Source organism: Pocillopora damicornis, chromosome 14 (assembly GCF_964200805.1).
Source record: "Pocillopora damicornis chromosome 14, jaPocDami1.2, whole genome shotgun sequence".
Lineage (NCBI taxonomy): Eukaryota > Metazoa > Cnidaria > Anthozoa > Scleractinia > Pocilloporidae > Pocillopora > Pocillopora damicornis.
The window spans coordinates 3,556,015-3,582,500 of NC_142683.1; the positions used below are offsets into that span (position 1 = coordinate 3,556,015).

The following is a 26,486-nucleotide window of genomic DNA, read 5'->3' on the forward strand; positions in this document are numbered from 1 at the left end:
TTTATCCATACTTTTCAACAGTTTAATTTACGTTTTTTGAACAGTCAGCCGCGTGCATATGGATATACCAAATAAAGGTCCAATCGTTGTCCGCGAGAGACCATGGGGTACTGGACATGACAACATAGTAGCCCGGCCTCCAATGGTGGACATTTGAGAAGCCCTTATCCAGGTAAATTTTTCTAAATTATTATTTGTTTTTAAACCTGGTAAGTACAGAACATTTTTTAACATTATAAATCGAGAGGTTTTTTAAACTTTTATATGGTTCTTTTGAGCTTAAATTTATCACCCTACTGAGGCTCGCAAGGAGTCTGAAAAATTAAACAGCCGAAATCTGCAAACTTAACGGTCGTAGGAAGAGGTCTAGAGAATTTTTCTGAACATCCTTCAGTAATTACTGAATTGGCGGGTGAGATGTTCGCCAGAAAGTCGAGTTTTATTTCCTGCTCTTTTCAAAATTTTTGATAGATTTTAATGACTCCTTTCATTCTCACAGTACAACTCGCTTGAAGTAAAATTTCTAATGGTGGTTTCAATAAACTTTAACTAGACCCTGTGAGCAGGGTAACTAGGATAACTGGATGGTACTGGATCCTTGGAATCAAGTGTAGTATTTGTCCGCTGTTTTTTAAAATAGCATCATAATGATTGATTTTTCTGTAATTTTTAGCCATCCCTTTTGCAGCAGTAAACTTAACGAAAGGTTGTTTGCACAGCAACCATGGATTCCCAAGATCCGCTAAGGATCTCAGCTGACAATGAAACACACAAGAAACAGAGGAAAAGAACCAAGAAAATTATGGGGCAACTTCAAGAACAGGTTGGAGGGCCTCCAAGAGGGAGGCAAAAGGAATTTCTTTTTTCAACATCTATACATTTTCAAGTAAAGTGACAAGGCAGAGAAAAAATTAGTGTTGATTTCACACCGAATTCCCAGAACTGAATTTAAAAGATTTGTGTGGTGATCAATGAGGAGAATTAAAGGGTTAATCATGCTTGTAGAGCTCCTTCATCTCATGCACGAGTCTCACAGATACAAATTCATCTTTTACTCTCACACTGAAGTTATTATTTCTCATGCATTTTATGCGTCTCATTTTAAATTTTGTTTTTTAGTACGCAAACTGTACCTACAAAATTATTTATCCTTTTAAGTTTGGTTACTTCTTGTTCCCTTTGTACCTGCATTGAACACTTTCCAACTGTACAAATTTTCATGCACTCATACCCATAGATCTCCCCATAACAGCGATGCCAGCAGCATCACAACTGAAGGCTAAGCAGTCAAGTCTCACTCTTTGTCAGGAAATTAAGTTGAGAGCTCTGTGTTTAGAAGTGACAAATTCTATCAGAATGCACTCTTTTGACCCGAAAAAAAGCCAGTGTATTAAATAAAAATAATCTGATTTCCAAGTGAATACCCATCCCTGGGTAATTTTCTTGTCATGAGAAACAGAGCATTTCTTTTGTTTTAACCCTTTACACCCTAACATCAGAATGCATATTCTCCATACTGTTCTCTATACATTTCCTTAGGTGCTGATGAGGAGAATTTGTTTAACAATCAAGAGCTCCTGTAGTTGATGATCATTTTCTCTATTCTTGTGACCTAAATGTTTTGATTCAGGGGGATCATGTAAGGTGAAATTGGATGCTGGTCACTCTTTAGGGTCAAGGTTAAACACTATCATTATAAGAATCACAAAGAAAACATCTATTTGATATTTTTTTTTTCAAAAGCCAAACTCAAGCTTGTTTAAGAGAATTAAAATAAATTATTTTTAAATTAAGTTATAGTTCACCTACAAAAAACTACACAAAATCATCAGAGTCCAAGAAAACTGTCTTCAAAATATGCTTAAGCTGGTTATGTGCAATGCTCTTTTAGTGAAACATTTGTTTGCTTATAAACAGATTGAGTTTTACTTTGGAGATTCTAACCTCCAAAAGGACCGTTTTATGAAACAGGAGATAAACAAACACCCAGAAGGATGTGAGTATTTTGTTTTAAGTTTAAATTAAAAGAGTCATGTTTTCTTATAACCACAGATAACATCTAATCTCCATCCTTTTGGTTTTCTCCAAAGTTGTTGAGGTTTGTTGTAGGAAATGTCAATGTTGTTGTTTGGCACCCTAAAGCATTGTTATAATAAAGTGAGGTAAATAGAGAAAAATGTGTTTTGTCTTGTCATGAGCATGGGACAAATAAAAACTTCTGAGTCTCCATGAGGAATTGAACCTCAGACCTTCACATTCTGCACTCTGATGCTCTACCACTGAGCCACAGAGACTCTACAGTGGTTGAGGCTTATTACCCTTCTCTAAGAACCTCTCATGATTACTTTCTTTCAGATGTCAATATCTCAACCATTGCCAGTTTCAACAGAATGAAACAGATTACAAATGATTTAAACCTTGTGGTTAAAGCAATGAAAACATCTTCAATGCTTGAGGTTGGTTTTACAAACTGTTTTAAAAAAATATTGCAGGCTTGCACTGTTGAAAGTATTTTTCAATGTGATTTGTGGCAGATACAAAATGAATTGAGGTCAAACCAAAGGAAAATACCTCTTGAAAAGGCTCTTGATATCATTGGAAAAAATTCTTGCTGAAATTGAGGTTTTTTTCTGTTATTTATTTTTAATGGATTTTAGGTCAGTGGTGATGACTCAATGGTCAGGCGAAAGACTCCTGTTCCTGAACCACGGAATGTAGATAAAGAGACTATTTATGTTGTAAGTATTTTAACACTGGCAAAAAAACAAGATCACTAATGCCATTATTTTTTCAACTGGTACTAGAAAGGTGCAATTTTACATAATGTGCTCAAACATGACTCAACAAAATTACAAGTTGCAATCAAATTTAAGTCAATGAAACAATCCTTACCTAATGATTTGGAACCACAGGATCTTGATTTTAAAATCTCGAAATATATACTGCTTACTACCTGAGTTTGAGGTCTGTACTAAAAGTTACAGCCGAAGGTTTTTCTGGTCAGATTTAACCCTTTAATTCCCAGAAGTGATAAAACTGTAACTTCACCCTATCATATCCATACATTATCCAGCAAACAGGCAATGAGAATACTCAAACATATCAGGTAGAAGTTGTTGCCTTTCAAGATCTAACGCCAAATTCTCAAAACTAATTTAAAAAGAAATGGATACCATCTAGGGGGGGAGAATTAACACTGGGATCTTGGTAGTGAAAGGGTTAAGGCCTGAGCGGGACAGGAGTGGGCGATATATTCAATTATAAAAAAATAAAAGGTTCAGGCTGGAATAAATGAGGTTATTAAGATATTTATTATATCTTTGGGTTCAATCAGAGGGGGAGGATTTCCATTCAAACATATTTTTTTAATTTAGCAGGCTGTACAGTGAAATACGGCCTGCTCAATTGACCAATCATTACACATGTACTGACTAGGAAATACAATAAGACTGTAAACTCAGAATGAGCTAAGAAAAAAAAATGCTTTTTTTTTAATTTGTAAACCAGGCAAATTAATATATGATTCTAGGAAAAAGCTGTTTAGAAAATGAAGGTCTGTCCTAGGCATCATTAATTCTCCTGCTACACTAGGAGATGACAGGAAGGGCTGTTTTTCTGTGACTTTGTTGGCATGATCTTGTGGAAAAGGTTCCTGGGAACTCCACCTTTTATTATAATTCTTTACACCCTAACATCAGTAAGGATATTTTTCATACTGTTCTCTATACATTTTCAATGTTATTGACAAGGAGAATTTGTTTAACAACCAAGAGCTTCTTTAGTTGGTGATCATTTTATTTGTTCTCATGACCTAAAATATTTTATTCTGGGGGTGATATTGTAAGGAGAAATTAGATGCTAGTCACTTTTAAGGGTAAACGGTTATTGTCCATGAGTGATTTATGGTTTGTAAGAAATGATTTTATTAATAGCTTGAGAAAGATGGTTACATTTTGAGCTTGGTGATGGAGAAGAGAAAGGTGTCTTTTTGTCCTGTTATGAGCGCAGGACAATGGAAAAAGTCTCAGTCCTCATGAGGATTCAAACCAAAGACCTTGGGATCATCAGAGTGCAGAATCTTAAGATCTAAGGTTCGATTCCTTAAGGTGACTTAGATTTTTTTCTCTGTTCCAAGCTCATGAGAAGACAAAGAAACATCTTTTTTCCAGTTATCAGTTATAATGCTCTTTATCATTATCTTAATGTAGGAAAGACTTCCTCCATATGCTGATCATGACTGGGTCAAAGAAATTTTCAGCAAGTATGGAAAAGTAGTTTACATCAGGTAGGGGCTGAGATCTTATTAAAAATTCTCACTATTGTCTGCCATACAATGCTTATGATGCTAGTGGGGAGAATTTGACCTCTGATCAACTTATGATCCTTAATTGGTATTTTTCTTCATTGTCTTTTGTTGCTTGATGTTGTAATGATTTTGTAAGGGGAAATTCTGTCTTGGTCAGGATTAACAACAGTTGAGTTGGCCAAACTTTTTTAAAAGCCTGGCTTGGGTCTGGATTGCTTATTAGGTAGAAATTGTTATCTTGATCTCTAACCAAATTCTTTTATCTAATTTGCAAGGAAATGTGTAGCAGCTAGAGGGGAAAATTAACTATCACATCAGGAGTCATGATAATTTTGCTATTCGATCAACAATTTCCCCTTACCGTAATTGATATTTTTCTTTATTCTTGTCAGTTGTCTGCTTGATATTGTATTAATATTCTGAGTAGAAATTCTGTCTCAGTCACTAATGGAGGGTAATGTGTTAATTTTTTTTTCTGTCAATGATCTTTTAGCATCCCAAGATTCAAACACACTGGAGACATCAAAGGATTTGCCTTTGTAGAATTTGAATCTGCTAAGGTGGCTCAAGAAGCAGTTGAGGTACTTGTTTTTTTTTTCCTCCAATAATTAAACATGATTTATTTCATTCAGTCGCGTTTTCCAGCGCTTTCTGGAAGTATACTTTTGAATCCTCATTGTTTCCTTCTCATATTTTTCTTTGGTCTGCAGTGTTCTCCTTTTCAGGCAGTAACCGGTAACATTTACCGCCTGTAGTACCTCTTAATACCGCTTAAAATTGTTTGGAATTCTTGAAAATTCGACAAGTAAAAGGATTGTTTTACCGGTTTGAAAACTTTTTTGACCTGTCATGCTTAAAATAAGGGAGAACCCTGGGTCTGATTGGCTGTTATGATACTTTTTCTTTCGGTGTTAAAAGCGCTTGAAAACAGGTTTCCTGTATATAAGTCTTAAGATAAGCTAAAACTGGAATTTATGGTCACCTATTAGGATAAATGGTTTTTATGTAAGAAGATTTTAAGGCTGGAATAACATTTTGCAGGTTTTTAACAAAGAAGGAAGAATAAAACAAAGTAGTGAACCAGAAAGGAGTGAAAATGGTGTCAATGCTGAACAGTCAAATGAACAACACAAGGTGACGAAACCAAAACGAAAACGCTCTCATAGCGAGTCAGAAGTGGACGGACAAAAAACCAGCCGTGAAAGGAAGAGGAAGAGAACTACAAGTGAATCTTCGGTAGATTCTGAGGCCAACGAGCCGCTGATAGATGTGAGGCCGAGTGATGGAGGCAAAAGAAAAGGTAAAGAATGTAAGACGACTGAACAAGATGGCGGTGAAAGAGCAGAAAATGGAGAGAAGGGAGGGAAAGACGCGGACGGAAAGGATAAAAAGGGAAAGAAGTTTGTTCGGTGGCAGGAAGATGATGAACAACGGAACAGCGATAAAAAGGAGAGCGGGGAAAAATCTCGTAAAAGATCCCATGATGATTCTACAAGCGGCGAAGAGAGCGTGGAGCAGAAACGACAGAAGATGATTGACAAGTCGGATATGACCTCGAAAAAGGCTTCTGAGGAGAGTGGCGAAGATGAAACTGTTGAGGGAGACAAGAAGCACAAGAAAAGGAAGAGGAAAAAGAAGGAGAAGAAAGAAAATAAATTACCACACTTAAGAGTAATCTCTAAGTAAGTTAGTTTACATTCTGTTCTGTTCATAACATAAATTCTCTTTAGTTTTTTTCGGCTGATTTCATGTGATATATTTGGGAGAGTTGAATGTTGACCACGACACTTTTTATGCTGCTCTAATCAAACTTTTTCCTTTTACAAAGAAAAATCAAGGGAATGATTAATAATTCCGAATTAAGTGAATTCGCGAAGTTTTTTGGGAATAATTTATGAGGATTTAGAACAGAGTTCCATGACATTTGGCATATTTACCTGATTCGAGAAAGTTCGAAGGCAAAACTCTCTGGTGACTGAAATTGTTAATTTTTTGCTGAATGCTGAGTGGCACTGAGTGGAATTAAGAGTACATTATTTTTTGTTTGGTTCGAAGGTTAAAATGGCTCGAGCTGAAAAAGGAGTATAAAACCCTGCAACGCGAAGCCATGAAGAACTTGAAAAAACAACTGCAAGAAAAAATTCCCGTCAACTCCAGTCAAGCTGGAAACAAACCTCTAAAGTCAACACAAAACAGAGCTGATGCGTCATATAAGGAGACCGAAGAAAAGTCCTCACAAGATGGTGGCGCAACTGTAAAGACGCTATCGTACACTCCAGGAGTTTTGTTAAAGTTCCATTGTCGAGGTCGTGGAATGACCAAAAAAGAGTTGAGGGTGAGAGGAAATAAGATTGCCTAGCGGAACGCAGCGGTCAAACTTCTGTGCATGTGCGACATTTTAATGACTAGGTGGCGTGCTTTCAGGCTTCCAGAGCCAAGTTGTTTCACACGAGTTTCAAACAGCCGCATAAGCTAGTAAGTCACGGTGTTCTAAAAGTGTGTTACTTTTTTGATAAAGCTCAAAACACGATGGCGGGTTTTGCTTGAAAGCAGTTGTTTCTTATGCTTCCCATTGAAAGTTTGCGCGGGAAATCAGTGTGCGGCCGGTAAAAGTTTATCTCCTTGCGCATGCCTCTCTCGTTTGACCGCTGTGTTCATTTAACATGATTTAATCAGACCTGGATAACTTGATACAGTACCTGTGCGGACATCGCAGATGTCGCTGGTTCAAATATAAGCGGAGCACTTTGTTATAAATATTTAGGGCGAAAAATGCATGTTGTTTTTCTTTTTTGTTCTCGCTTCTCTCAAACACACAAGGTCATGGATAAATTATGAGCGTTTCCTTTTTCCAATTTGTAATCGTAGGAGAAAATTTCATGGTCTGCTCCCGTGGCGTATTTAGATCTAGAAGAAGGCAGTGTTGAGGTAAGTTAAATCTTTCCTAAATAACCGTCACATGATTATATTGACATGGTTTACACAATTCCCTCTAACATCATCACTTTTTGACATTTCTTTTTTATTTCCTTGGTTTGCTGCTGGGCCGAGCATTCATGCAGTATGTAAGAGGGAAGGCGCAAAATTTCAAATTACGTCATGCCATGTACAATAGCGCGACTGCTCTTCCAGTTAGGTTCTTTAAGTAACCGCTGTTTGGGAAATGAGCCCGCGCTCCCTCCCACCCCAGCATATTTCTAGCCGAGAATCTGTTTAATGTAAGATCATTATTGAAACACATTTTTTTTAATTTTCGCAGGGTTATGTTCGTTTTCATACGGCAGAAAATTGTAACTTGGTGCTGAAAAAAATGTCATCTGCAAACGATGAACTGCAGCTCAACAAACTGACGGGTAATTTTAATTAGCTTCCTAGTGGTCTGGAGAAATAAAACCTTAAAGTTTCGATGGAAAGTTGGGGAAAATGAAAATTTGAAAGCACCCGCGTGTGTTCTCGCACGCGCGCGTTAGTCCTGCTCTCGCCGCACGCCTACCACGCAAGTTATACTACAGTATGAAAGGCCTGGAAAGTTTTTTTCGGAAAATTGAACGAAAAAGATTATTTGGTGGTAGAATGGACGGCTGTAAGGTGATACCAGACGCTACTAGTACATGTTCAATTAACAATTTTGATTAATTATGGGAGAGAAACTTTATCGCAATTGAGAAAAGTCAAGGAACTTCGAAAACCGAAGTACGTGGTAACAAGATGATTGCATGATGACAAATTGAAGAGGAAAAGGGAGAACCTCACCTTTTAGAATTTTCACAGTAACTGCAAGGAGACTTTGAAATGTTTCCATCTCGTATTAACGCTCTTTAAAAGCGATTTTAGCTTTTTTATTTTACCTTTTATCTTTGAATTTGCAGAGGAGGAAGAAAAATCTTATTGGGAAAAGATAAATGCTGATCGTATGAGTAGATATAATTCTAAAAGGGAGAAAAAAAGAGGAACCGAAAAGGTAGGAATTCTTGATTTAACAGATTCTATCCTGATTTAGAACGTTCGTAATTCTTTCTTTGCCCTCTCTGTGGGATTTCCAAATTCTAACGCAAGAACTGTTTTAAATTTAGTGCAAGTACTTGGGGGCGTTAAAAAACATGCTACGTGAAGCGTCATTTTGCTTTCTGTAGAGCAGCCTCTTGCAGAGGAAGATTATGCCAATGTAAACATCATAAGATTATTAGAGGTTAAGTATAGTTTAACCAGCCTTCTTTGTGCAACTAACTTGAAAACGGAAAACAAACCTAATGAACTTTTTTGAGTTGTTGAACGGGTTCTTTCATTTTGCCTGTAAAACGAAGTTTATGTAAAATATCTTATATGTAGCTTTCGGATGACCTTATGGGTCTTGTTTCGCGGAAACCATAGCCATTTTGCCCTGAGTTGTAGGAAGAACCTCATCCTGTGCGCTTTTTAAATCTTCTAGTGTAGCATTGTTTTCTGAAATTGCTGTTTTGCGTGAAGCGGAAACATGCATCGCTTGGTCGTAGAAACGTGAACTTTTTTCACCCTTTAAATCCCATGAGTGACCAAGACAGAATTTCTCCTTACAATATCAATACAATATCAAGCAGACAAGGGATGGAATGACGAAAAATATCAATTATGGAATCATTAGTTGATCCAATACTAAATTCTTTAAATCAACGTAATGTGAATTGTATGGCAGACAGTAGGGAGAATTACCAATGAGATCTGGAGGGTGCCAGGGTTAATAACTTAGAAGTAAAGTTTGAAGCTTTTAGGGTTGTTTTATAAAAACAGCGTGACTCTTAAGACTCGTCACTTTTGCTTGCCGCTCGGCTAAAAAAAAGGTAGCAAGAGAATTTGAAACGTAGACTCAACTGAAGTTAATGGTTTTCTGTGGTTTTATAAACTCATGAATTTTCGTAACTTACGCAGTTGTTTAGACAGGATTCATTTTTAGTTGCCAGTGTTTCGGTCGTTTATTTGGTGGAGTAATCTCGTTTGGTCTCGCCTTTTAGTCAGTGCTGAAACCCAAACAGGGTTACAAAACTGTGTAATAACGACAAATTCAACGAAGCGTGCTTTTGATTTGGCGGTAATTGTTGGATCACGCAGGCGGCAGCGCTTTGAGTTGGAATACAAAGCCAGCTAATCAAAACTAACCGCTGTGAGAAGCTCATTTAATTTCAAGTGACGTCAAGTTAAGTCAAAGATACATTACTAGCACTACGGCACTCTTTGCATATGAACAGACTCAACATGGAAGAGGGCAACCAGAATTTATTCTCACCAGTGTCAAACGAAGCAGAGTCGTAACGCAGTGGAAAAAGTTAATCCAAACCCATTTCGTTAACGAGATATATTTTCTACTAACACACAGACATAATGTTTTTCTAGAATAACCCTCCGACTGACTGGGGTCACTTGTCATTGTGCTATTTAGCTTTATTTACAGGCCAAGTACACGAAACATTTCGACGAAACATTCCAACGCAGCTTCGCGCAACGTTTCAGGAATCTGTTGTGTAAGGACAAAATATTGTGCAACTCTAGGAAAGGAACGATTCGAAGAAACATTCGTCAGGATGCTACCAGATACATTTCGCTAGAATGAGCGCAGCTCACTACAATATTGTATAATCTTAACTTTCACTTGGTCAGTCGAGCGCTAACTTAGTTGCGGTTGCCGTAGGGACCCCGACAAACCCACGCATTCCTTCCTAATGGTTAAAAAAATAAAAAACAATGCTGATTTGTGATGCGTTTCACTGTAACTGTGCATACGACAGCTGTGTTGATTGATTATCAAAACTCGCTGGCTATTCTGAGGCTTTCGAAAAATGTGTAACCACCATTATTAATGATGTAGCGGATTGTCCCTCTTTACTGCTATGAGTGGTCTTTTTCAGTGGTATTGGAGCAGTGGTATTTGAAGTTTATCTTCATCTACGAACATGCTGGCAGCGAGGTCCCAGTCTTGTAATTACAATTTTAACGTCATGGAACCTCTTCTCGCTTGCAATTCAACGCTCTGTTACTTACAACGGGGAGTACAACGAGGTAATTTCTATGAATAACTTGAATGGAATTGCTAAAAGATTTGACGATAAAGAAAACTTTGAGCATACTCAGAGATGTGACAGGCAAAATTTGGATTTTAATCGGCAGTACTCTATTTACAATCTTCCTCCTAATCGAAATTGGTAAATCGGCGACTGACATCTACTGTGATGCAGAATTCAACGACAAGGATGAGAATCTCATCAACAAGAAGTGTTATCTTGAATACCAGAACAAATACAGCAAACTCCCCGTGTATGGCTTCGTCCTCATTAATTTCTTCACTATCGCAATCGTCCCTATTATTTTCTCAATTCTCCTCAAATTGAGGGTCAACAAGCTCGAAACCTCTAACCAAAATCTCGAGAGACGGCTTCAGCAAAATAAAAGTAAAGTTTTATTTTACACGTACTGTGGTCAGCTAGCCTCCACAATTCTTCTGGCGACTGGTTTTATCATCGTATTGCATACTAGCGTTTTTCGTGCGGGTACCCATTTTCCGTCGAATTTTAAATGTATTCTTTTGAATCAAGGTTCCAATTCCTCAGCGTTTTCATCCACATACGGCTCACTGACAAAAACTGATATTTATACGTGTCATAATACACGAGCAACTGAGAAATTCGGTGGGAGTGTTGCCTTGACTGTTTTCAATGGAATCTGGGCCATTTTCGCATTAATTGAACTTGTCTGGATCTTTTCACGGGCAAGGAATGGTCCGCAGTTCATGTGTGACCCTCAATTTTATGCTGATCATTTGAGATCCAACCGAGGGCAAGAGCAGCGGCAACAACAGAGTGAAGAAACAGGACTTCTTTCCGGTCTTCGATCTGAACAACAAGCGGAACTGCAAGCGAAATTGGAACGTTTGAAGGACCGTATTAAAATGCGCTCGGAGCGACTTGAAGATCTGAATCAACCTATTCTAACTCGACCAGGAGAAGGCTCAAAACCTACAGATCTAGAGCTCGATTCAATTTTTGTTAAGTTGGTAATCCATGATCGTATAGCGAACTATGACTTTCCTGAAGATAGATGGGAACAACTCAGAGTATTCCCAGAACCGAAATCGAATCAGTCTAAATATGTACCTTGGCAAGATATCATTGATGGTAATAACAAACATATTCTTCTTGTTGGACGCCCAGGCATTGGTAAAACAATCTTATCCACTAAGCTGCTTCGAAGGTCTGCATTCAATAAGTTCAAGTACCAGAATTTTGATGTTGCATTCCTTGTGAAATTTAGGCACTATAACTCTAGAGGAGAGGACCTTGATCTTCGTAAATTGCTGTCTTGCTCAGAAAAAGAAAGCCAAGATCTGGATGATGAGGTCTGGAACTACATTATCACTAACCCAACCAAAGTTCTGTTAATTTTTGATGGAATTGACGAGTTTAATGCCAGGTCAGCGATCTCCAATGATGACTCGGGTTTCAATGACTTAGAGGAAGAGAAAATGCCTCTCCATTGTCTCTACAAAAAAATAGCCTCTGGAAAACTTCTTAAGGGTGCCACTGTTATTACCACATCGCGACCAACTGCTTCCTCATGTGTTAGACAGCTGAGATTTGACAAAGTATTGGAAATTCTTGGCTTTACATCTGAAGAAATTGAAGACTATGTGACGAGGTTTACCAAAGAAGACCAGAATCCCGAAACCGAAAAGAAAGCAATATGGCAACACATCAGCACCAACTTCATTCTCTTTACTTTGTGCTATGTTCCGGTGAACTGTTTTATCATTTGTTCCTGCTTGTCATGGTGGCGTTCCCGTAGCAAAAGTTTACCTACAAAGCTTACTAAGATATACAGTACGGCGCTTAATATTTTCTACTTCAGACATAATGATAAATATCGCAAGAGTGAAGAAGCCCATGATCAGCTTTTTTTAAAACCATTTCACAAGTTACCCACTGAATGTAAAAAGGAATTTCAAAAACTAGGAAAACTTGCTTTTGATGGAATTAAAGAAGGAAGACTACTTTTTACTTCAGAAGAAGTTAAAGGACTAGAGGATTGTGGATTGCTCCATCGTTTACCTGACCTGCCTAGCCAGGAGGGACTTGATGAGGACAAAGCTCAATACTGCTTCATTCACCTTACATTTCAGGAATTCCTTGCTGCTAAGCATGTGGTTGATACCATGACAGAAGCCCAAGCATTGGAACAATTTATCACTGATCACATCAATGAAGGTTCATGGCAATTAGTGGTACAATTTGTGGCTGGATTATTAGTTGACACTGATGAAGTTAAACAACTGCAATTTAGCGAAATTTTAATGAAGCTTCTTCCCATGTCAACTTCTAAAGTAGGAGGTCAACTGGGACTGCTAGATACAGAGTGCTTGATGACTGAAAAACCAACTGTATCAATTCGTTGGCCGCATGGTGAAAGTGAAACAAATTTAGCTGTGGCCATATGTAAATGTTTACACGAGCTAGACATAAAGCAGGAATCTTCCATAACAAGTAAAATGGAAGAAATGTCTTTTGATGAGGTGTGGTTTTGCGAATGCAAACTAGCACCTGCCGACTGTACAGCAATTTTACATTTGCTTAAAAATCGTGATGAAAAATTCACGCTGCATTTGGGACGTAACTTCATGGGTGATTTATGTTGCATGGAAATTAAAAAATGGATTGTTAAAAGTAATTGCATGGAGTTGGACTTGAGTCAAAACAATATAGGAGAAAAAGGAGTAGAATACTTATGTGATACACTGAAACTTGAAAATTGTAATCTCACTCTGCTAATCCTGGATGGTAATCACATCGGAGACAAAGCAGCAGAACTCCTGAGTACTGCAATTAAAGATGGAAATTGTAAACTAACTAGGCTCCACCTGAATGGAACCAAAATTGGAGTCAAAGGAGTAGAACACCTGAAAGATGCACTAAAATGTGAAAATAATAATCTCACCGAGTTAAAGTTGGCTTGTAATGACATAGGAGACAAAGGAGCAAAATACTTAAGTGATTCACTGAAATGTGAAAATTGTAAACTCACTGTGCTAAACCTAAAACAGAATTGTTTAGGAGACAAAGGAGCAGAACACCTTAGTAATGCACTAAAAGATGTAAAGTGCGAACTCCTTGCACTGAACTTAAGAGGAAACATTATAGGAGCAAAAGGAGCAGAAGTCCTGAGTGATGCACTGAAAGACAAAAATTGTTACCTCACCATGCTAGACCTGGGAGTTAATAATGTAGGAGACAAAGGAGCAGAACTCCTGAGAGATGCAATTAAAGATGGAAATTGTAAACTAACTAGGCTCCACCTGAGCAAAAACAACATAGGAGACCAAGGAGCAGAATACCTGAGTGTTGCACTGAAAGATGGAAATTGTAAACTTACTATGCTAGGCCTGCAATCTAATGCTATAGGAGACCAAGGAGCTAAACACCTTCGTGATGCACTAAAAGATAGGGATCGCAAACTCCCTAGGCTGAGGCTGAGACTGGGAGGTAACCATATAGGGAAAAAAGTAGCAGAACAACTGGGTGATGCATTTATACACTAGGTTATGAGTTATTTTTGAAACATTAAGCATTTAGCCTTTATGTTTATCTCTGTATCAGCAGCAACATCTTTACTATTTATAATTGTAGGAAATAAAAGAGGAAGATGTTGGAAACTTTACGCTTTGTTTCTTGTAACAAGAAGGAAAAGATATCTGATGGGTTTCTGTACATAGGATACACAATTTGATCAAATTCAATTACAATACAGCATAATCGGCTGAAAATATTACATTGTGTAGCAGCAAAGCTGCTGAAATTATAATGAATTGTGGTCAATGCACCCAGAACCAGCAAAACCTGAACAGACTATACCTTTTTGGATTAAAAAAAAAAGCCACAGAATACACAGCTGCTTTGAAATAATTAAATGTTTATGCCTTAAGTACAGTTTGCTTTTTACTGACTTGTTAAGTATCAAAAAACACAGTTTGTGTTATGAAGACAGATTATTAAGAAAATGCCATGAAGGGAAATGAATACTTGTTCAACATATTGGGATGTACAAGTTACTGACAGTAAAATCCCAATAAATGTATGATACCCATCCAGAGAGTTTTTGGTTCTCAATAGTGAGGATTCAAGGCATTAGAAATGACTTGGAGGAGCTGAACAACATTAATGCATGTCACAAGTTTGGGCATGTATCCATAGCAACAGTGTATACTGATTGTGTTAAAAGTGATATCCTTTACCATTTAAAACTCTATGGAGCAAAAATAATTTGGTAGCTATTGATAATGAATGGCAAGAAGACATATTGACATGGTTGCAGCTTAAGCCACATAAAATGTGTGTTTGCGATTAAATAACAACAACTTACAGTTAAATTTTGACAAATGTGCAACAATAAAGCTATTGTGAGCATAGGAAATTTTGTGTCCTTGTTGAAGGACGATCTGTAATGCAAGTTTTATGCTTCACCTTTCCACTTTCATCTTGAGCTGGGTAAAAGACTGCGAGTGACTGTATCAAGTGGCTGTAGATCCTCATTAAATTCCAGAGTGTACTGGGTGTTTGGTCATGGGTTGGTCTCCTGTCGGACCTGGGGTCTATTGCAAAAATCTCTCCCTGTAATGGCTGTTCATGGAAGTTGACTTAAAACTTACAATTTGGTGGATATGCTTTTACAAGACAAGAGGACAAAAAATTGGCATCAGTAACTTGGCGGATATGAAATTTGAAAAAAACTGGATGCATATTTGCATTCATTCAGGCTTTCTGTTGGAAAGAAACTTTGTTTTGAATGCCTGCAGTTACCTAATTTTTTTATGCTATTGCTTTATCCTGTAACTGTTTGTCTTGTTATGCCAGAGATGCAGGTTTCTCACATATGTATACAGAGAGCAGAAAACAGCATTTGTTATGTAGTGTGTAGAACCTTTTCTGGGATGGGGTGGGGGGAGGTAGTGCCATATATTATTGGCTGTTATTTCAATACTTATTACTAAGGATTATTTCCTTTTTTTTTTCTTATTAGTTTTGACTTGATTAAATTTTGTTTTGTGGGTTGAGGGGTTGTAGCAGGGTGAGTCATTTGCCAAATAGGCTGTCTTTTTATGTTTTCATTTTCTTGGTTAACAAAAGATTCTAGGCTGAGATAGCTTTTAATTATAAACAGCCTCAACTGTTAGGGTGATGACATTGAACCCATGCAAGAAAACCAATTGCTTATTTTTCGTATCACCAAAAGAAAACAAAAAGTTACCACTATAGCTTATTAGCAGATGAACTTTTAATTTAATGGGGTTGTTAGAATGGTTCTCATGAACCTATGAAATATACTTTGGCATATTTTGTATTATTACCCTCCAATTTGTTTGTTTCCATTTGGAGTTACAAGGCTAGTATACTTTAGCTAATACATTTTGGTTTATTGGTTAGAATAATTTTATTAAACCTGGTGAGTACTAAGTAACTGTTCGTGTTTAGGTTGATTTCCATTTTCCGTGAAACAATTTGCTACATGAGCTGATCACTCTTGCAAGAACACATCAGTTTGTAACTAGAAAACAATGTTAAATATCAGCTGGCACGATATTTTATCTTTCTTATGCTTTGATGAATTCTTTCACGACAGTTAAACTAAAATGTCGTTTTATTTAATAGTTCTTTTGCATTTACATGACAGAACTATGTAGGTGACATGGGTATACATGAATGAATACGTGCATAGACAAATTCTCTAACCTTTCTTCTCTTGTTCCTTAAACTTTTCAAACTTCGTATTGGTATTCTGCTTGGTTCGCGATCGCGTCTACAAACACGATGCTATTTGCGTTTTTGCTTCGATTAACATTAGATAGCTCAGTTAATATAGCATGTTTCTAGATGAAAGAGTCACTCACAAATGTTCGCTTATAAAGAGATCTCTCGTAAAGTTCATGAAATATTTTAGTGTGGGTCTACCGCGAACGCTGTGTGCATATTTTGTATGCGTTTTGAGCGTATTACACACAGTATCTGTGCTGGTTCTGCACTGCAAACACTTCTCTTCTTCCGCCATTACACCATGCCATGTGCTCACCTCGTCAGTTAAAATGTTTTGTGGGTCAGCATTAGATTCCATCCACCAAAACCACCTCGGTCGAGAGGGACTGAGATGGAATATTTAATGACTTGCAAAACATAACCGAAGATTCTCGGAAATCCGCAAGTGATCTAGCCGAACATCCGAAGCTGTAAATCCCATGATTCTTGAGGAACAAACAGAAACAGCATAGCGAGAATTTTAAGTCGCGAACCATTGATGGTAGACATGCAGATAATTTAGGATACGTAAATTCTGTTGATGAGGCGCTTAAACTTATTGCGGAATTTGAAACAGGATTGACGACGAAGTTTTCTTTCTTTAAAGCTGTCAAAGGTTTCGGGAACATATATTTATATATATTTGATATAGCTCTTTAGCATTACAAAGCTTTGCTATCGTTATTGTGCATTCTCACTAGTTTGTCTAGTTCAAGTCCTCTGGCATGGCTTGGATGATACCACAATCGTGGAATCATTCGGGTTAATTTAATGCTTACACCTCCTTCCTCGGACAGAAGTCACAAAATACTGGGGGAAGATGCATGAGATATTTAATGAGCAAAAATTCGTTTTTTACTGGTGTGCCTTTCCCAATTTTGGGAAGGAAAGTGTTCAATTGCCAGCACGGCATAGATTGAACAGCTGGAGAGAAAAGGAAACGAAAAGATACAGAAGAAGTACTGTATATAATAATTTCTTTTTATCCTCAACCTTTGTGTGTCTGTCAACTATGGCTTGCTAATTTGAAAGGTCAAATACATGAATGGGTCATATGACGTTGATCTCAGAATACTTTTATGACAAACGTGATAACAGTTCAATCTTGGCTAAATTGAAGATGGTTTAGAAGTTAACAATTGTAAGAACTTTTCACTAACATATGCTGCTGACAAAGGAGAAAATATATGCAATTCTACATTTTTTGCATTCTATCAAGCAATCATATGTTTGCCCCTTATCACACTATGACACTTCCGTTTTGTCACATTCCAAAAAATAACTTGAGAAATACACTGTCACTCATCTTACACTGTTATATTTACCTATTACAGAAGGCTGGAAACAAAGATTTTGTTTTCAAGAAAATAAGATTTCTTGTCCAAGACACAAGGAAGTTTGACTGCAAAGCACAGATAAAAATGCCAGAAATTTTATTTTTTTCAGAGAGCAAGGTAGTTCTACTCATGTATAAACAGAACAAATGCGATTTAATAAATCAGATATGCGGCATGACTCCTTTTCTTCCATTCCCACTCAAAACAAGCAAACACACCTATAGAGGTTCCAGTCTGATCTGCAAATGAAAAGGAGGAAGGTGATCACTGCAAAATTAAGCATTAGGGTTCTTATTTATAACATAATGATTATTGTATACTGATATCTAGAAATTAAGGTTGCAAGTAGCAGCCAGCTGAGTTATAGTTTGAGTTTTATCAAGTCCATTACTTTGTTAAATTTAGAGTAACCTTGACTTGAGAGAGGAAAATTGAGGAGCTGTAATATACTAATCATCAATTAGGGACCACAAAGAAAAATTTATTTATAGAGACTTTTGAAGGAGAGGGGTAAGACTTGTGACAAGCTGGCAGACATATAGATAAACTTTACTGCTAAATGGGTTACAATACAAAGTGCTCAGTATTTGGATCAGCTATGGCTCAACTTAAACTTTGCTTTAGCTTCAAGTTTAATCCTTTGTGGTTTCCTTTCTCTGTGTTTATTTATCAAGTTATGTACACAGAAGAACACAAAAATGACAAGGAATGCTTTTGAATATCAAGAGGCTGGAATAAGCAAGAAACCAAAACTGAATTTTAAACAGTACAAAGTTAATTTGATCTTCCGATGTTATTTAATTTTAACCATAGAATTTGCTATTTAAATTTATCCCCTTCATTTTTCTGGGTATTGTGAGCAAAAACAAACAATTATCACAAAATGCATGGTATACAATGGTTTGATTCACCAATGTGGCAAAGGCCTTTCACTGTCTATACATAAAAAGGGAAATAGTTTGTAAACTGTAAGACATTCTGCATGTTGAGTGTATACTTATTCATCCATGTGAAATTAAAGGTTACTTGAAATAAATGTGAAAGATTTATGGAATTTTCAGACCCCTGATAACAATTACTAATGTGCTGATTTGTTGTACTTAAAGGTTATGATTTTGGCGGAAATAGTGGAAGAAATTTCTGGACCTGAAATTTTGTTGCAAATGTTTGTTTAAATCAGTTTAAGTCAGTTAAAAACTCTCCTGTTTCACGATTACATGATTACCACACCAGAACCTTTTGTATTCTATATTATGCACCATGTTATGATTATGGTTTCAATAATAAAAGGTGCTGACTCAAGAACTTTCCAAAATATCTCTACATACAAAGAAATAGATTGTGGTTATGTACTCCAAATAGCAGGTCACATCAGTCTTCTGTAAGGAAGTAGTAGAAATTTCTGTGGTGGTTTTGGTGGATGGAGAGAAAACATCCACCAAAACCACTTTATTCTATGTGTTAAGAGTTATGATAATCATTATGAACGTTTGGTCGGTCAGCAATTGTGCACCATAAAAAATAATTAGCCAGAGCACTAACTGATAATTAATGGTATAAATCTTTTGTCTCCCTGAACATCTAACAATGGCTATAGATAAAATTTAAAAAATATATTGTTGATGGTTTTGGTCAAAGTTTTGGTGGATGTTCCCTAATGACATCCACCAAAACTACTTAACATCTAAGCACCTTTTAAATACGTGAAATATCTGCATAAAATTGCGTAAAATGTTTTATAATACTACAATCGAACAATAAATTAATACTTACCATTTCGTTAATAAAAAGTTTTGACGCAATTTTCCAAACAAATAATACACTTGGGTCATCGGGATAAGTCGGCATGTTGTCGTAGCTTCGTAATTTTTTTCCATCATTCCATCTCAGTCCCTCTCGACCAAGGTGGTTTTGGTGGATGGAATCTAATGCTGACCTGTTTTGTGCATGCATAAGAGTCAACACGTAGCGCATGCGTGTTAAGTACTTGACTGCCGAAATTTCAACTCGGGCGTCTGAGTAAAAACAGAAACTGCTGAAACATCATCAGTCTGGAGACCCTCTGGGCTGAGGAATAATTGACATTGAGGGGGGATTCTACCTGAAATTAGCTCAAAATATTGTTTTTTTGTTTTCTTCAGAAATGCGAGGTTCAACTATTCGACTTTACACTGACGATCGTTTTTACCGAAAAATTTTAAAATATAAATGAGAAATTACGTTAGAAAAGAAGAGGTATCTAAATAGAAATCTCGTTTCCATGGCAACCAAAACAGCATTTTTTGTTTCTTACTTGTTTACCAGCCTGTTTGGAGCTCAAAATATGTCAAACAAGCCCGAAACGCCCCTTAGAATCCTTGTGCTATCTTACATGAAGGGGAAAATAAGAAATTGAAAGAGTAACACTGGAGACGAGTGAGAGATTTTTGTGTGAAAGTTGTCACAGTGTATTGCGAAATATTGAACTCCTTTTGTCTCTTTTGTGCTGGAATGACTGGAAAGAAGAAAAGAACCGTTTACAGGAAAACTAGGAAAAGAAAGGGGCATGGAGGAGATCGTAAAAAAGCGCAATTACTGAAGAAAAGCGGTTGCAACAGGAAGAGTGAACCAAACGAACCGACCCCAGGAACTTCGCACGATCAGTCTGATCTGTCAGATTTTGGCGAAGAAAGCGATCAGCTTCCTAGTTCTTCAAGGAAGAAGATGAGATTCCAGAGCTCAGAAGATGAGTCTTCTTCAAGTTCTGATGAAAACAAAAAAGTTTTCGAGGTAGCTGAGGTAGAAAAAGGATACAGGCTCGTTGATCTAAAGAGCTTCTCTTCTGTGCTCTCAACTTTACACAAATGCGAAGAAGGTGAGAAAAATATCACACATCATAAATATGCTTTTCAGCCCCTTGAACCTAAAGAAAAACGATAGTTAGAATTATTTGCAGAAAAGGAGTTTTATTATTGTTTAATCATTTTTTCTGATCTTTCTTCACTGCAACACTTGTACACATTTATGGAGGTGTGAACTAATGCTCCAACATTGTGGTTCTGTTTGGTTCAGTAACTATAGCTAATAGCATCCTTTTCCGTCATGTTTTTAATATAGGAGACCTTACTATTGAAGAAAATACCGCTAGCCGTTATGGACTGATGTCAGATCTCTCCATTCACTGCAATTCTTGTGATGAAAGTACTCCTTGGCAGACATCACCCAACCTTGCCAAGAAAGGCAAATCATTTGATGTCAACCGGAGAGCTGTCTACCACTCAATAGAAACTGGAAGTGGCTACGACGGACTCTCTTCTTTCTGTGCGATAATGAACATGCCTTGTTTGTCAAGAGCTGCTTACTACAAGCAAGTTGATGTAATTTTGGAAGCACTGGAAAGTGAAGCAAAAGAAGAACTAAAAGGTGCAGGCCAAAGGCTCCGAAAGCTAATCATGGAGGAAAATGGCATCTCAGACAGCACCACAATAATTGATGCTGCTGTTAGCTTTGATGGCACTTGGGCCAAAAGAGGTTTCACATCACTAACAGGTGTTGTTTTCGTCATCTCAATTGACACAGGAGAAGTTTTAGACTATCACGTGATGTCTAAATCTTGCCGTAAGTGCTCCCTAAAGAACTCACAATGTGAAGGGAATGTGGAAGAGTTTGAAGAATGGAGGAGGGAGCATGTTGCATCTGGAGATTGTGACATCAACTTCGAAGGAAGTTCACCTGCTATGGAAGCAGAAGGAGCTTCTGTTCTTTGGAATAGATCCATCGAACTTCATAACATGAGGTACAAATGGATGGTGTCAGACGGGGACAGTAAGGCCTTTAACACTGTTCAACATGCCTATGATGACTGTGAAGTTATTAAACTGGATTGTGTAGGCCATGTGCAGAAAAGGATGGGCAAAGAAAGATGTGTACGAGGAAAAACCCAGAACCCAAATGAAAGCATCAACGCAATGGTTTGGGTCCGGTGTCCCAAACATAAACACCATGGAGTGAAAGTTGTCCGGTGTGCTGCTGCGTCTGCAGTCTGCCACTTCCACAGAGGTGCAGAAAGCAGAGAAAGATTGATGGAAAGGCTTTCAATTCCTGGAGGTGCATTTACTGAGGATGCATTTCGACTAAGAGATAATTCAAGGCTTCGGAAAGCTGATAAGCAGGCAACGGCCAAGGAGAAGAAGCGCCGGCAGGGATTGCAGCTTATCCGTACTCAAAGAGAAGCGGCTCTTCGTGAAAAAGAAGATGTTTCATATGAAGCTGGGGCATTCTAACTCTTGCTCTTGCCTATCCTAATTATATTTGAACTTATGGCTACTCATTGACTTCATAATTTGAATACAGGAGGTGTTTAATTTTAAAATCTTGTAACTTTAGGCCTTTTTTTCTCAAAACGTATTTTTTAATACTTGAGAAAAGATTACTCAAGAAGTATGAGAGCTATGGACCTGAAATTTTTAGGGATTGCTGATCTAATTGAGTTATTTGGGATGAGTGAAGGAAAATGCCATAGAGGTCTTTCAAAAGAAATGATTAAACAAATAGTGATCATGTGTTAGATGTGTAACTTGACACCAGTGCTGTGATGTCAAATTTAAAAAATTCTTGAAATCCTTCACTCATCCCAACAAGTATTCAATATTCTTTAGAATAACAGCAAAATATTGGTATTTCATTGAAACAGTTTCTAACAATCTTTACTCAAGTACATATAGGTGAGACACTACAAGTTGTTAATTGAAATGACCGGTGTCAGGTTACATTTGCTGCAGGTGTGACATAACACCTTTTTTTGAAAAATATAGTTCATAAGCTTTCCAGTGATATATAGTTTTAGATAGTTGTGACCAAAACTTAAATTCCTACAATTATTTGAAAAAATGCACTTTTTTTAGGTAGAATCCCCCCTTAACGCAAACAGCATTATCCGCTAGCAGAAATTTTTTTTGGGATCACTTTCTGAAGGAGCTTAGAAACCAGGCTCAACTCAGTAGCCAAGCCTACTGAATTTGTGCCCAAGCCTTTTCTTGCTTGCGTGACCTTTTATTTTCTTGGTTTGAAATTCCCTTCGGTTCCATTTGACCGTGAGTAGAGTTTAGAATTCTCGAAGAAAGCGTGTTTTAGCCAAAGGCAGAAGATTCGTATTTGAACGGAGCGCAGCGAGATAAGGTAATATTCTTTCACGCGAAAATGAAAAAAAATAGGGTTAATAGATAACTTCCCATTTCTTTTTTCTCGCGCAAGTAACAAAAATGTTCCCTTCCATGTCCCCATCCAATCGCACTTTAACCAATCGCACTTTAACCAGTCGGGGGAGGTGAGTATAAAATTGTAAACAAATCATCAGAAGGCTTGGTTACCCAATTGAGCCTGGTATTTTAGCTCCTTCAGAAAGTGATCCCAAAAAAAATTTCTGCTATCCGCTACCAGTGGGCTGCCGTTGGTGTGAATATGTGATGATCGTGCAGACTAATCAACTTTCGCCGCCCCTCCCCCCACCGTCCACTCTAACCCTTAATCAAACGTGGCCGGTCGGATAAATGATCGCGATCTTATGAGACGCTTGCACAGAAGGCTAACTGTTGTCAACCATATTTTTATTCCATTTTTAGGTTTCAAAAAAGGCAGAAGCACTACAAGTCCAGCGACAAAGTCATATACGTTTTAAAGACAGCGATGGTGAAGAGGAAACCTAAGATCAGAAGTGAAAAGAGCCCCACATGTATCCGAGACAAACATTTTCTCTCGTGGGCTTCGTACTTGGACTTAAAGGCCGGTGCACTTCAAATGCGACAACTTTTAAGAGCCGTGGCCATTAAATACTATTTGATTATACTAAAACACAAGGAGGGTACGGGCCGCTTTTTCCAATACAGTGACCTATGTTGCCATACCAAATAGAGGTATTGACAGGCTCCTAGCTCGTTCTGGTCATTAAGTTAGGAAATGAGGCTACAAACTCGCGCAGTGCTAAAAAAGGAAGGTTCTTGATCTCGACGCAACCTTCAAAGTTGGAATAAGTGGCTAGAATAGGAAGCTTTATAAACTCTATACTATTCTTCATTCCCCCCCCCCCCCTCCGTTCGCGACGATTGATCCTCCTCGGCCCCGTTCCCCCTGAAATCACCCTCAAAATCTCCCCCCACCCCTCCCCTCCATAAATAATGACAGTTCCCCTAGCCCTTTACCTCCCATGAGTGACTAAGAGAGAATTTCTCCTCACAATAGAAATACAATAGCAAGCAGAGAAGTGATGAGAATACGGTCAAGTTAGGGGATTATCAGTTGATCCGATACTAAATTCTCCAAATTGACATCATAAGAATTGTATGGCAGACAGTAAGGAGAATTATCAGTGAGATCTTGGGAGTTAAAGGGTTAACGAAAGCTAAGAATTAGACTAAACATGTGAGCTTGTCGATTATCTTCCACTTTATTCTAGTACAAACTAACATGATGTCAAGATGGTCAACAAAAAAATTTGTCGTCTTGTGTTCAGCCACTGTTGGTTTAGTCTAAGATTCCTCGGCCAAAGGAAATCGTGATTTATGGTGTGTACAACAGCATGGATGAATCGTTAATTTTGTATTTATCAGCAAAGTTTTGAGCTTTGTTGCCCAGTTTCTTTGTGTGCTTCTTTTTTCTTATAAACCTTTCCTCTTGCTCAAACAATCCCTCTTTGTCTCACTCGTCACAAAACCGCGAACTCTTTAATCGATTCCAGAGATCCCTCTTTATGCAAACGAGAACTACGAGGACTTAAAACAGATGGGAAAATATGAGAATGTGAGCAGTTTTAACATAAGAATGCAGCTTCTTTCTTAAAGGATAAATCACTGTAACTGGTTTGGTTTAGGGTGAATTCGGCCCATTGCAAGTTCGCCCCCACTTCCTTTCCGACTTCGCCCTGTAACGTAAAATAAGTTCGCCCCTACCTAAACCAGTTTGCCCCAATTCATTTCCTGCGGAAATCATGACGCTTTTACAACCAACATGTAATTGTCACAGTGAGACCATAAAGTTCGAACAACATGCAAATTCTTAGCTGTGTTAATCCTTTAACCCCTAAGAGTGACTGGCATCTGATTTCTCTTTACCAGATCACCCCTGAAGAAAACATTAAGGTCATGAGAATAAAGGAAACGATCACCAATTAAAGAAGCTATTGATTGTTAAACAAATTCTCATTTTCAGAACCTTAAGAAATGTATAGAGAAAGTATGGAGAATATGCATATTGATCTTAGGGTGTAAAAGGCTAAAATGCACGACTAACGGCAAAGCTGCCATGTGACGAGGAAATAATTTAAACGTATCCCAGAATCTGAAGCACATCCTTGTAAACGTTTTTTAGAAAAGCCAGTGGACCATTGCCATAATCTAAGATCTTGTAAGACTAACCCAGCGCACCTCAGAATACCTGTATCACGCACTGTTAGGCACAAACAATCATTTGTTCCTAGAGGTGCTAAACTTAACTTGATTTGATATGTATATATAATATGTAGTGTTTTGAATTTTTATTGTAATATTACCGTAATTCTTATCGCCAAAGGTAATAAATAAAGGTTATTATTATTTACACCAGTCTTTGTTTTGTTCTAGTCATATTTTGTGTGATTTAAGTACCTGAACTAAGTCTACTTTTAGAGTGAATAGAGGCGGAGTCAAACCTTGAGCTCATGGCGACTAAAGAAATGTTAAAAAAAAGAGTTAAAAAAGATGGGGTGGATTCGTTTTACGTTAGGGTGGAAAACTTGCAATGGGACGATTTTGATAGTTACCGCTAGCTTTTCAGGTCTGTGGTGGATGAAAGAAAAGGCCATGTGGATAGCCAGACCATGATAAGGAAGATCTTGGTTTTCTGAAACCATACCTTACACTCACCCCCTCCCCCCTATGATGATACTGACAATGAAATTAGTGACCTAAGCGTTTGTAAATTTCGTAAGTTTAAGAAAACTTACTTCAAGAGCTGAAAATTGATGGAAATGGCCGAAAATATACAAATTATCAGCATTGGTATATTATGATCAGAACTGCTCTCAATTATGGATAACTTTTTCTATTTTGCCTGTAGGTTACCATGAGCAAGTTCATGTTGACAGTCCGGGCCATAGACAGTTTTGTCTATACCATGATGTCATGAAACATGGCGTTACGGTCCAATTTTTAAAACCTTAGAAAACTTAAAGTCCCGCATTTTTCGTTGAAATTCCTAATACAGTTTTCTTGAATTTTTTAGTATCTGCACAATATGTCCCCTTAATTCCTGTTGGGGCCACGGTTTTTGGCGGTTGGTTTTGTAGTAAAAAGAGCCAGTCAGAGTAACAAGAGAGATAAGAGTCGCGGAACCATAAAGGGAGGGGTGGGTGGAGGAGTGGATGCGGATGGAGTTGAAGAAAACAGAGAAGGAATCGCGGGACTATACAGGTAGCGGTGGGTAGGGAAGCTTTGGAGGATGAGATAGAAGTTGAACGTGTCATTAAAAAAAAAGCACCTAGTGGAGAAGATAAGAAAATTTGGACCGTGCTCAAAAGCAAGTAAGATTGTAGGACTTGTCACTACAGCTTCTTACAAAAAAAAGAGAAGAAAAACAAGAAGAAGAACTTACCAGAAATCAGTACTACCGAAGTAAAGCCGCTTATAATGGCCATCAGTGGGGTGTCCGTTTTCTCACAAGTCTTCCAATTCCAGTCGTCGCAGTTTTTGTTTCATTTTTCTCATTCTTGACTTCATAAACTTTGAACAACAGTTGCGTTTCGCACCAAAAACATAAAGGATCTTTTACGCATTTGCCACAGTTTTCTGCGCCGCAGCAAACCAAAGTAGAGTTCGTGGTTTGACTGCGAACAACCCTCAATCCCAAGTAAAGAGGTGCCGAGGCAGCAAGTAAAATTTTTCGCAGGGGATTCACGGTTGGCAGAGAAAAGTAAAGGTGCTTTCTCCAGAAAATGTATTTAAGGCGATTTTGATTCGGGTACAACGCATTGTATACAAATAATTTTACAACCTCCGAGTTTAAATCAGCGCGTCCCTTGCGAACTGAATT

The 26,486-nt window shown here is 37.7% G+C and overlaps 3 protein-coding genes across 4 annotated transcripts; all 3 read left to right on the plus strand.

Moving 5' to 3' along the window:
• Window positions 1-121: 121 nt before the first annotated feature.
• LOC113681837 (la-related protein 7) lies at window positions 122-23,933 on the plus strand. Of its 2 annotated transcripts, none has more exons than XM_089193349.1 (13): window positions 122-172; window positions 674-823; window positions 1,918-1,996; window positions 2,356-2,456; window positions 2,658-2,738; window positions 4,209-4,285; window positions 4,800-4,887; window positions 5,348-5,988; window positions 6,362-6,641; window positions 7,175-7,234; window positions 7,566-7,659; window positions 8,176-8,267; window positions 23,048-23,933. In XM_089193349.1, the coding sequence occupies exons 2-13, from the start codon at window positions 725-727 to the stop codon at window positions 23,129-23,131; spliced, it is 1,776 nt and encodes a 591-aa protein (XP_089049475.1). In that variant the 5' UTR covers window positions 122-172; window positions 674-724; the 3' UTR covers window positions 23,132-23,933. The 2 variants fall into 2 exon arrangements, with proteins under 2 accessions (XP_089049475.1, XP_089049476.1); XM_089193350.1 differs by having other exon boundaries at window positions 130-172; window positions 689-823.
• Window positions 10,094-14,406, plus strand: LOC149034032 (uncharacterized). Its single transcript, XM_089193343.1, has one exon. The coding sequence runs from the start codon at window positions 10,359-10,361 to the stop codon at window positions 13,860-13,862; it is 3,504 nt and encodes a 1,167-aa protein (XP_089049469.1). The 5' UTR covers window positions 10,094-10,358; the 3' UTR covers window positions 13,863-14,406.
• On the plus strand, window positions 19,537-22,259 carry LOC149034033 (uncharacterized). The gene is made up of 2 exons (XM_089193351.1): window positions 19,537-20,301; window positions 20,544-22,259. The coding sequence occupies exons 1-2, from the start codon at window positions 19,938-19,940 to the stop codon at window positions 21,707-21,709; spliced, it is 1,530 nt and encodes a 509-aa protein (XP_089049477.1). The 5' UTR covers window positions 19,537-19,937; the 3' UTR covers window positions 21,710-22,259.
• Window positions 23,934-26,486: the final 2,553 nt, after the last annotated feature.

Coding starts and splice junctions, on each gene's coding strand:
- LOC113681837 (XM_089193349.1), top strand. CDS start 725: ATGGATTCCCAAGATCCGCTAAGGATCTCAGCTGACAATGAAACACAC. Junction 4,286..4,799: donor GGAAAAGTAGTTTACATCAG/GTAGGGGCTGAG, acceptor ATGATCTTTTAG/CATCCCAAGATTCAAACACA. Junction 7,660..8,175: donor GCAGCTCAACAAACTGACGG/GTAATTTTAATT, acceptor TTGAATTTGCAG/AGGAGGAAGAAAAATCTTAT.
- LOC149034032 (XM_089193343.1), top strand. CDS start 10,359: ATGGAATTGCTAAAAGATTTGACGATAAAGAAAACTTTGAGCATACTC.
- LOC149034033 (XM_089193351.1), top strand. CDS start 19,938: ATGACTGGAAAGAAGAAAAGAACCGTTTACAGGAAAACTAGGAAAAGA. Junction 20,302..20,543: donor TTTACACAAATGCGAAGAAG/GTGAGAAAAATA, acceptor TTTTTAATATAG/GAGACCTTACTATTGAAGAA.